The sequence below is a fragment of the Acipenser ruthenus genome, chromosome 2 (assembly GCF_902713425.1).
Source record: "Acipenser ruthenus chromosome 2, fAciRut3.2 maternal haplotype, whole genome shotgun sequence".
NCBI lineage: Eukaryota > Metazoa > Chordata > Actinopteri > Acipenseriformes > Acipenseridae > Acipenser > Acipenser ruthenus.
The window spans coordinates 21,045,995-21,058,119 of NC_081190.1; the positions used below are offsets into that span (position 1 = coordinate 21,045,995).

At 36.1% G+C, this 12,125-nt stretch overlaps 1 protein-coding gene across 1 annotated transcript in view; it reads left to right on the plus strand.

Annotated features, from left to right (window-relative positions):
* LOC131698671 (WD repeat-containing protein 36-like) overlaps positions 1-9,581 on the plus strand; it is a 49,187-nt gene extending 39,606 nt beyond the window's left edge. The window contains exons 15-23 of the mRNA XM_058991701.1: positions 1,246-1,354; positions 1,460-1,539; positions 2,069-2,176; positions 2,768-2,865; positions 3,397-3,542; positions 4,169-4,288; positions 4,672-4,753; positions 5,251-5,438; positions 8,728-9,581. Of these exons, the coding sequence (XP_058847684.1) occupies positions 1,246-1,354; positions 1,460-1,539; positions 2,069-2,176; positions 2,768-2,865; positions 3,397-3,542; positions 4,169-4,288; positions 4,672-4,753; positions 5,251-5,438; positions 8,728-8,877 (1,081 nt within the window). The 3' untranslated portion in view covers positions 8,878-9,581. The remainder of the gene's footprint in view (positions 1-1,245; positions 1,355-1,459; positions 1,540-2,068; positions 2,177-2,767; positions 2,866-3,396; positions 3,543-4,168; positions 4,289-4,671; positions 4,754-5,250; positions 5,439-8,727) is intronic.
* Positions 9,582-12,125: the final 2,544 nt, after the last annotated feature.

Sequence of the window (12,125 nt, forward strand, 5' to 3'; positions counted from 1 at the left end):
CCTTCCTAAATATAGTTGTATTCCTGACCATAGACCATCAATGACCATTTACTAGCAATGGCTGTGTGGAGCATTTTCTCTTAATTTGAGTGGGTTTCTGCATTGTTAACTACCAAGCCAAGCATTGCATTTCATTTTTAGGGGTTTTCATTTTTGTATGCATACCAGTCTTGGCAATCACCAATAACATTTACACCCTTTCCAAGAGAGAAAAGTGACCACTTCAGGGATATCAAGATGTTTAGTCAGAAAGTGATGTCAGTGTGCTAAAATGGGAAAAACATTTCCCAAATCCAAGCAGCACAATCTAGCACTGGTGGCTGAATCATTTGAGTCACAGCATCCTGAAGTAATCAGTAACAGTTTGCCAATATAACAATCACTTATTTTTAGGGCTGTATTTTTTTCACAGTAAAAAATGGCTTATTTCATGGTCTAAAATAGGTATTTCAAGACCTTTCACAATTTTAAATAAAATATTTATTAAAGCTGAAAAAAAAACTGGTGTTGTCACATTCAAAATTGATCATGTTCTCTAAGAGTTATTATACAACAAATGTTTCTAAATAATTGCTTACTTGAAAAACAGGAAGTGCTAAATTGTAGAATATTTATTTTTTTGTCTTTTTTAAAGACATTGTATTTTATCAAACAAAATAAACATAAATGTAAAAATAACAAGACACACATGTCCCCTTCTTGTACTGGACAGAGCAATCTTTAGCAGAAATATTTCTCATCTTTGAAGCAGCTGGTGTCTTTTTTGTTGAATCACATCTGTGCAGTGTGTTCAGTCGTTTACCAGAAGCAAACTAATCCGGCTGCCAGGTTCCTAAATGATGTGTAACATCCAGTGTGTCAGTAAGGCAAACGTTTGCTGTATTTATTTGACGTGATATAAAATATGTATATTTACACTTATTTCCGATCTGAGAATTTTCACAGGGAACTACATATTACATAGTAATGGGTAGGTTTAATGTAAATCTGTGATAACCGTGAAAAAAAAATACAGCCTTACTTATTTTGTCATTCATGCAGGCGTTTTACTTTAAGCTGCACTTTTATTTTTAACCACTTTTGCAATATATGTCTGGCTTGGGGTTCTGTCTTGTATAACGTTGTCGTTTTACTTAGACACTGAGAGATTGACTAGTCAGTAAACGGATGTTAGCTGCTATTTGGTGGTGTTGATTTTGGTGTGTATCCTGACATTTCTTGTCAATTTTTTTGTTTGGTTTACAGTGGAATGTTGGCCGTTTCTCTGGATGACTTCAGTATTAATATTATGGACATTGAAACAAGAAAGATAGTTAGAAAGTTTTCAGGACATCGAGGACAAATCAATGATATGGTAAAGCATCCTGTTTATTTTTTCCTGATTTTTACTACTTTAATTTTGTTTGTTTTATTTATTTATTTATTTATTTATTTATTTATTTATTTAATTCTTCTTCAGGCCTTTAGTCCGGACGGTCGATGGTTAGTAACTGCCTCAATGGACTGCACTATTAGGACATGGGATCTTCCATCTGGCTGGTAAGTGTTGTATTCTGTGTGTGTGTGTAACTACGTAGTGTGGAGTAGTGGTTAGGGCTTTGGACTCTTGACCGGAGGGTCGTGGGTTCAATCCCAGGTGGGGGACACTGCTGCTGTACCTTTGAGCAAGGTACTTTACCTAGATTGCTCCAGTAAAAACCCAACTGTATAAATGGGTAATTGTATGTAAAAATAATGTGATATCTTGTAACAATTGTAAGTCGCCCTGCTAAGAAATAATAATAATAATAATAATAATAATAAATGCAGCTTCTTTAACTCTCCGAGGTTCCCATGCCAAGCGGCCACACTCTTTCACCTATGTTGACAGTTGCTGGCTTATTAAAATAAACCTTTTTTTAGACGTATAACAGGTTACACAAGCTAGGACATATTAGAACAGCAGGGATGATTGCTGTGCTTACAGTGGATGTAGGTCATGGTGGTCGACTTATTCATGATCATGATAGCTGTATTTACATCCAAACACCCTAGCTTGCTAATGCATTCATGTTTTTCTTCATTGCAGCCTTGTAGACTGCTTTTTGTTAGATTCAGCAGCTGTGAGCATCACAATGTCACCTACTGGAGATTTCCTGGTCTCATCGCACGTAGATGATGTGGGAATTTATCTCTGGTAAGGCTTTTCTTTCGTGCTTATGGTTTTGTTGTTTTTTCTCTTCTAATGTATAGCAATGACAATATCCTCTCTGCACATGATATAATATTGTAGTTGTAATGATTTTACACTGCTAAAAGGGTTTGATCTAAAATGGCATACCCAAGTAATCCACAAGGTGGCACTAATGGACTGATAATGCAGTACAATCTAGTTAATTAAGCAATATATGTTTTAATATATCCAGTTAATCTTTTTTTTTTTGTCCCAACAACTGTATAAAGTGTAATAACCCTAGGACAGGAACATGAAATAATATAGCAGTATTTTAATGCAGAACACTGAATAGCCAACACCCTGGACAGTGTGCTTACATTTGCAGCAGACAGTAACATCTGTTCGATGGACTCCAGGTTGATGTGCTGCTTGAGTGGTAAAAGGTAGAAGGGCATATATCAGAAGCTGCACATTTTATTTGTGTTTTTGTTAATAACCTCTGACTCCATTCTTGATAATATCTCAAACCACAATTAATTGGTGTATTAATTATTACATACAATACATGTGTATTATACAGTTAATTTGAATTGTGTTTTTATTTTATTAAAGGTCCAACAACACGCTGTTTAATCTGGTTTCCCTGCGCCCCTTGCCTTCTGATTACGAGCCCCCAGTGGTGACACTTCCTGGAACTTGTCCTGCACAAGGTAATTGCACTGCAGGGACAAAATCTTTGGGTTTTGTAATTAAATAATTACTTCACATTTGATATAATAAATTGTAAAATATGCCCTCTCACTCAAGATTTATTAGAATATTGAATGGCAGATATCCTCTTAATGTTCTTATTCTGACATGCCAACATTCTGCAGATTTCTTTTAATCCTTATTGGTAAAAAGTAATACCAAGTGCTGTTATTAGGTAGCAAATAAAATATAAATTGATGCACCCAAATAACTGCTTGCATTCCTGTGAACGTGGTGGCTTGTTTTATTTTATCAATTTAAATGTTGAACAAAGGGTCTCCGCATTCCGGATTGTTCACCAAAATATGTGTAACTTTTTTTTTTTTTTTTTTAATTCTGCATCAAGATTGAAAAGTGAACAAGTCGAATCAACGTTTCTATGCCGTTCACCTTCATCAGGATTTATAAGACATGATTGAAATCAGCTTCAGAGATTTTGGCGTTAAGTTTGAGAAAGTTTTGGTCTGTGACTCTTATCTCTCTGTGTTCAGATTTGGACAGTCCCGAAGTTGACGAGGAGCCCAGTGATGAGATGATCGAATATGAATCCCCGGAGCAGCTGGGAGAGCAGTTGGTGACACTCTCTTTACTGCCAGACTCAAGATGGAAAAACCTCCTCAATTTGGATGTCATCAAGGTATTTATTTGAAGACTTGCTGTACAGTACATTACAGACTATTTAAGTGTCTGTAAGTGTGGACCGTTGCATGATAGATAGTTTTGGAGCTATGGGACCAATTGATTTTTTTTTTCCCCCTCCAAAGGCAACAAGCCCTAAGAAATACGGACATTTTATGTTTTATTTTTGCACGTAACAGTATTTTACAACCAAGAAGAAAATATTCAGAGCTGCCTTATGGTCTGTAACACAACCTTGACCTTACCTTTTATTTAAACCTTTCATGCAAAATTAATGTCATTACCACATATCCTCGTAAGTAATATTGTGCTGCTGAAATGACTGCTTAAAATGAGCATAATTTTTATTTTATTTTATTTTTCGATCCTAGCATTGTTCTGTAAGTATCAAAACAGTTTCCAAGTCTTGGTGTTAACATATGGAAGCTATATATTATGAATGAGGGACACTCACTAGACAAGTCAGAGACTGACCTTACTGAAACTTGGCTAAAACTGACTTTCAAAAATATCAACAGCTATTTGGTGTCTTGATTAAATTGTATTTTTTATAATGTCCTGAAGCAATAAAATGCCTTGGGCTTACAATTAACAGTGCACATTTGTAACCCTATGAATTTTCAGAAAAGAAACAAGCCCAAGGAGCCCCCGAAGGTGCCTAAATCTGCCCCTTTCTTCATTCCTACCCTGCCCGGTCTTGTTCCCCGCTTTGCTGTGTCCGAGGGTCAGAATGCTGAAGAGCAGGTGAGGAACACGTTTACAAAGCAGAATAGATGAGCAGTAAGTCGTTTTGAGTTTGCTTTTAAAGAATAGCTGGGTAGGTACACAACATCTGTAAGAGAAGAGATCATTAACAGACAGAAAACACGTATGTTTCACAGTAGTGTACAGTATGTTACACCTACAATAAAATGCATAACAACCTGAACAGATATGAGCCTATAGGATTTGCATCATATTTGACGTTTATTTCAATAAAATAGAATGCTGTATGTCACTTTGTAACTCTCTGCCAATAGATTGCTTCTATTCCATTTATATAGTCACCACTAGGATAGGTTTATAGGTTAGTCATTTTATCTGAGATTTAAGATTGTTTTAACATTTTTTTTTTTTTTATCTTGTAGTCAAAAATTGTAAATCTTGGAGTACTGGCACAGAAATCTGATTTCTACATGCAACTCGAGGATGCCTTAGTCAGCAACAACTGTAAGTGATAAATGAATAAAGATTAATTCAAAGAAGTATAACCTGTTGGTAAAGGTGAAATGCGGGCTGCGGCACTTTCTGAAATAATTGATGTTCTAGGTAGCACCCAGGATTAATGTGGCATACTACGTTTTTGGCCTTTTAAATCAAGGTCTGTGTTCATAACTGTGAAAGGTTATTTAATTAAAATGAGTCCTGCTTTCCTGCTGTTTTCACAACACACCTCTTTTCCCTGATCACATTACCTAGGCTGACTTAAAGAAAGTGCTTTCTCATATAGAGAGCAAGGGCTGAACGACTGATATTTAGCAAACATCCCCTTTTGCACTTGATCCTCCAGCTTTGTCCATATAAGTGAGTGGCAGAACCCTAAATGAATACTGCAAACTAAACAAGGGTGTCCTGTAAAACACCCTTTGTTTCTATCTTTTTTTCTATGCGTGTTGGCTGTGTAGAGATTACACCTAATGGTCTTTTTTCTTTTTTTTTTTTTTTAGATTCCTCTACAGTGAGGCTCTTAAAGGAGATGGGACCCTCTCGTATTGAAACAGAGTTGCGAAGTCTAGCCCCTGAAGGTGGCGGATCCCTGGATGTGATGCAGAGCTTCATCAGAATGATTGGCAGCATTCTGGACTCCAAACGTGATTTTGACTTGGCCCAAGCCTACCTTGCTTTGTTTCTAAAGGTATTTCAGATAGTACTGTTTTGAAGATGCATGTAAAAGATGTGCCTGATGTGTTCAGGCAACAGAACTTGATCCTGAAGCAGGTTGATCCTCAGGTATGAGATCTCTGCATAGGAAAGAAGGGCATCTCTGATAGGTTAGTCTGCTTCCCTACTCTATTGCCTTTTTGCACAGTGATACTGGGACTGAAACCAAAGAATGTTTTCCCAGAACTTGAACATTAGGACTGTCGGTTAAGCCTCCAAATAGCAATCGATTAATGAGGCACACAAAATATAATCGTTTGAAAAAATACCTGGGTTTTTTTTCATATGCGAAAAACACATAATAAAAGGCTTGCAAATATTTATGGCTTTACCGTATTTTAATGTCGTTGCTGTTCAGTAAAAGCTTGTGCACAACAATGGACTGCGAGGGGTAATTAACTGTAATATAGCTCTGTGCGTGTGGTACTGTAGGAGTACAGGCATGAACATGTTTTATCAGCTGTGGGTGGCACTGATTGTACTTAAATCGACTAGATGTGGTCATGAATGTATTCCAGCGAGAATTGTCTCTGAAAAGACCAGTGTTGTGCACTGAAGCTTGTAGGTGAAGCACTGTGCACTGAAGCCTGGGGAACACTCACTTCCTCACAATTAAACTAGAGGAGCCTATTGCATGTATAGAATTAGAATGTAAATGATAGGAATACATTATTCATTTCATGAAAGGTGACAGACTTGGCGCTTGTTATATTGCTTTATTCAGTGAAGTTATATTTTGGGTCATCAACAAAACAGATTGGCTGCAGTGGCCACTAGAAGCAGCAGATGGCAGCAGAGTGTTATGGTCTCCATTAGATGAGAGGCAGGTGTAAAAGAGAGCACTCCGAGTGAAACTTTATGTAGCTGTGGATCAGATAACTTAACTTAACATCAGTGTCCATTTTAAGTATTTTAGGTTTTAAACTCTTGAGATGGAAAATCAAACAAAAGGTGAAAGAATTACCACTGCCCCTTGTTCAAAATAATGTATTATATGTTTTCAATTGTTCAGGGTATCTGCTTTATAGCATTACTCCAAGGTGTAATAAAAGAATATAAGAGTGTAAGAAAAGATATGACTAAGATGAGGCTATTTGACCCATCAATGCTCGCCTGGTTCAAACCTCAAGACAGCCCTGTGTGTTGGAATTTTAGATTTCTGTTCAGCATCTGGATTGAACCACTTTATGACTACTGCAAGTTACTAGTTACTATTATGCAAGTTACTAGTTACTATTATGCATGTTACTAGTTACTATTATGCAAGTTACTAGTTACTATTATGTTGACGTGGTTAGATAAAACATTTAATTTCTGAATACAAATTACACTTTGTGCAATGTATACATTCAAATGGCACAACGTGATTACATTTATACGGACTGTTAATTGGTCGATAATAAATTAGGAGAAAAAAGTGGTCCGATGTGCTGGTAGGTAAACTTGCCAAACTATTTGGTATTAATGCTTGTTTAAAAGGTTATGAAAAGTCCTCATTTCGAGTGTTTTGCTGTCATTTAGTAAGAGGTGCAAAGGGTTAAGTTACAGACTGAAGATATTACCCACCACCACCACCACCACCACCACAGCACCTAAGCTTTTAAGCTCTCCGGGCACCTGCCCTTTGGATTTTCTACATCTGCAAATCACTGGGTTTTTAAAGCAGTCTGAGTGAAGGCTATGGCATTGACTGACAGTGACCTGCAGATTGTCAGTAATGGGTATTTTCTAAAGTGCTCCATAAATACCAAAAATTGGCATGGTGCCACTAAATAGATTTAGTGGATGATTGATTTTTTTGCTCAACAAATTACAGTCCCAGGTTCCAGAGTTGTGTTTCTTAGTGGGCACCTCTTCTGATTTAATTTGTCTAATTTGAGTTTTCCTGATTTTGTTCCAGCCTCTCTGGTGGTGAAGTACTGAGGGTTCAAGGACTCCGCAAATTAAACTATTCTTCATTGTTTTTTATTTGTTGTATCTTTATTTGTGCACTTGAGCCCTTTTCCAATTAAAATGAGTATTAGGATATTAATGGACAGATGCATGATATCCCAAGTGTCTTGCATGCAAACAAATACTAATGAATTGTTGTTTGTTTATTTATTTATTTATTTATTTATTTATTTGTATTTAAATAAGTTCATTAAGACCAGTTATTCATTCAAGATTTTGTTTGTTTGGAATGTAAAACATTTCACATCAAGAAATGTAACCTAGTTATTAGTGCACCTGGTCTAGTGGCTGTATGTTCAGCAAGTGTTATATCACAGTCAGAATTCACATTTTGTTCCTCAGAATAAACCATGCTCTAGCCATCTTTTTACTTTTTCTAGTATTTATTGATCCAGCTTAAAATAAATGCATACCTACGTACAGTCCAATCAACTCATAGCCCTAAATACCAAACACCCACATCTCACAGCTCTGGAAGAAAAGAATAATTTAAACAAAACTCAGTGAAAGCAAACCATCTGTATCTAACCTGATGTGGTTTCTGCACATTTCTTAGAAATTGCATAAAGAATTATTACACACTGCAGGTAAAATGATTTATGCATGACCATGGGAGCAAGGAGAATAGAAATAAAATAGCTTTTTTCATTATTCTTTCATGGTGGAGTATTTCTAGTGTGTCAGTTTTAACATACTGTGTTTCCAGTGACCAAAGCAAACCAGAGACAGGTTGTAACCATGAAAGATATCTTAAAGAGTAATTTGCACTTCAAAATAAAAACTTGATGCTGATAATAATATGTTAAGAAGTGCTCAGAAAGACAGACGGTATCAGTGGGTAAGGATCATAAACACAATGTTTTTGATTTTATGTCTTTTTGTGATTTTTAAAGATTTAACTGCACAATCATTGCCATTTTTTAAAAGGATACAGATACTGACGGGTATTGTAGGATCTAAAGGGTAAAGTTGTTCCTGTTCTCGAGACCTTCACTGAATATACAATCTGCAGTCAATTTAAAGTCAGGTTGTATGTCCGTACTGCGCACCATATAATGTGTCACCACTTACCTTTTTTGATACTGTGAAAACCAACACTCAATTCCAGTCATGACGATTCTTGTAAAAGATTAACATCCGTTAACAAACAAGCCTTTTACCTCAGTTGCCTTGATGTATTTATTCTGTTTCATAACGCTCTGTGTTATAAAATGAAATATTTATTGTGTTTGTGTGTGCGTCTTGTGCTATAATTCTGAAACACAAATACATTATCCCTTTGTTGATCAACAACCCTGTTCTGTTCACAGCTGCACCTTAAATTGATTTCCGAAGAATCAACACTGATGGAAGAAGCAGCCAAAGTGTTGGGGCCACTGGAAGAAACCTGGACGCACATGCAGATGCTTTTCAGCCAGAGCCTGTGTCTGTTGGGATACATGAAAAGTGCTTTGCTATGATCCTTTTTTTTTCCCCCCATCACACTCCCCTTTGAATTTTTTTTTATATAGGTTTTCATAGGTTAGAAAAAAGAGCAGTAAACAACATGCATTGGATTATCCCTTGATGATATTTACAGGAACACCTCCTGTCAGTTGTATCCGCTTACTGTAACCATGTGCTATACCACCAGCTGCTAAAAATATTTGAACCAGTTTTACTGCTGCACTGTTCATTAAGTGTCTGTATTCAATGTGGCAATTTTTGTTAATTAATGACAGATAGTTCTGAACAGATTCACCATGGCCTCTTTAGACCCCTCTGTGCCATAGCACCACATGCTTTTGTGTTGGTTTCCTGTACAAGAAAGCACATATAAGTGAGATAATGTACAGTAACTGGGCAGCAACACAGTTGCACATGATTCAAATAAGATTTAAAATCAGTTAATGAGAGAGGCAGAAAGGTAAACAAGAAAAGTCAGTCTATACGATTGATTTTAGGTGTCTTCTTGTTGTTATTATTATATATGTCCACCCACATGAATCATTTGACGCATTTTCTTTGCTGCATTATTAGAGTGAGTGGGAGGGCTGTCAGCTCCAGTGGCAGCAGAGTGGGATGGAGAAAGGGCTTATCACCTTGTTAGCAAGCTGTATTCTGTATATTACAGAAGGTTATTCTTATATTGAGTAATAAACAATGCATTCTGTATGTGCACAAAGTTCTGTCCAGTGTTTTTTTTTTTTTGTTTGTTTTTCGGTGGGTGGGGGGCACAAAACAATAACATTATCATCTCTGCATATTAGATTAGGTGTAAAAATATATATAATGACACTCTTGACTTTAAATCTTCACAATTTACTATCCTTTACATAACTCTCCTAAATTCAATTTCAAGCGCAAATTTAACACAGGAAGTGCAATGCAGCGTAATGGGATTTATCCTTCATATGGTCACATTCCTGAATGTTTTTTTTTTTTTTGTGTGTAATTGGGTCACTGCTGCACAAGAGTTGCACATAAAGCACTTGGTTTTAACTAAACTCAAGATTTTATGGAAAACACGTGGTCCTTTTTTTGAATAGGTAATTACACTGCCTGTCCAGTGTAGTGAAGTGCATGTTTACTGACAACAGTGGACTCAAATTTAACTTCAACATACATTTATTTCTAGGGTGTGACTAATTAAATTGAAGGTTTTATGGTATCTTCCTATTGTTGTGTAGGTCACTGACACTGCGTGTTCAGCAGTAAATTTTCAACAGATTTCCAAAATGTTAAAATACCAGTTAAGTGATGACGAGCTGCTAATAAGTGCTTGTGTCACAGTTGTATCATTCGGGGGGGGGGGGGGGGGGAACCAGACCCTAAGCAGCAAAGGTTTCTCCTAGCATGATCGGAGACACCCATGACCTTAGTCTTCAGAGATAAAATTCACCTGTAATTAAAATACCAATTGAAGAACAATGACCAGCAGTTCTTCCTTTTTTTTATTCATTGTTTTGCAGAATTAACATGTGCAATGAAATTCTGCTTTTTAAAACTTCTATACAATGCATTAGCCACTTGACCACTTTAAAAATAGCTGTTTATGCCTGACACTACATGGGGCAATCATTTCCTGCATTTTTATATCAATATTTTTCCATATGCTATATCAAACGAGAGGCAGGGTGATGCATTGAAATGAAACAAACAAAAAAAAAAAAATCTATACTATTTCTTATACTTTATGCCATTACTCTGCATGTCGGAGAATTCTGCTGTGGGACTGCTACAGATTACGATTCATTTTCCAAGAGGAAGAAATATTATTTGCAACCCGTATTTGGTTATATGAAAATGTGTTTTGTGAAAATGTAAATGTAGATGCCATTTTTAAATGTAACTGTAAATCCTCAGCATGTTATGGAAATGATTGCTAGTCATTGCAGATCTTGTCTTTTATACTGCCTTGTTCTCTTGTCATAATAGGAGTTTTTCAAGAAGGTGACATGCAAATTTTAGATTTTTGGTATGTTGTAAACTGTTACAACACCATACAGTTGTGACTAAACAGAGCCCTACTGTGGCACACAAGTATTGACATTATCGGAACAACCCCTGTGAGGAGGTGGTTACCTGTATATGGATTACTTGTTACTGCGGCTGGCACAAAATGTATTATTTATGTGTCTGGGTCCAATTGTTTCAATTTCTGTAAACACTGGTAAATTGTTGGGTGACAGTTTCTCTAATATGCCTATTTGTGTCTAAGTGCATAATGACTAAATATATAGCTGCATTTATATATCCTGTGTTAAAAACGTTAAACATCTAACTATAGCATATATAACATTACTGAAAGCAGACCTATCACAGTCATAGCTTGTATACGTGGATCTTCGTTTAATGCCTGTGGGCATCCATGCGTTTCACATCCATAATGAATGATTACCATAAAACAAATGTTTATTTTTTAACATTTCAAGGGGTCAGTATTTTATCTTACACATTGTTACAAAAGAGGGCAGCAGTGTGGAGTAGTGGTTATGGCTCTGGACTCTTGACCGGAGGGTTGTGTGTTCAATCCCCAGTGGGGGACACTGCTGTTGTACCCTTGAGCAAGGTACTTTACCTAGATTGCTCCAGTAAAAACCCAACTGTATAAATGGGTAATTGTATGTAAAAATAATGTGATATCTGTATAATGTGAAATAATGTATAATGTGATATCTTGTAACAATTGTAAGTCGCCCTGGATAAAGGCGTCTGCTAAGAAATAAATAATAATAATAATAAAAGTTCTAGTTTTAGAGCACTTCACATTATATATGAAGTGGTATTTTATCTACAGTTAAATGAAAATTATCCGAGGTGAAAATGCGACCAGGAATTTCAGTTCATCATGGATTACAGTGTTGGCTCTATGACATTAAAAATCCCCACGGTACTGGGAATAGAGATGGAATACCAATGGAATAAAAGCATGGAGTTATATCTTTGCTTAAGCAAACAGTTTTGTTTCATATCAAATTTAGAATGCTGGTAATTTAAATGGCACAGTGATTCAGTAACGTTTTTGGTTAGCATAATTACATTTGCCTTTCAGTCTCAAAGACTATGAAATAATGCAACTCAAACAACCTTGCTCAACTAAAATGTGATTTATTCAGATTAGGAATATAATAATAAAACCAGAAATAGCTTGGCTCAAATGTGTTAAAGAAGTATTGTGAGAGAATAAATGTTTATATTTCACGAAGGCTGCTGCAATGTAATGTCA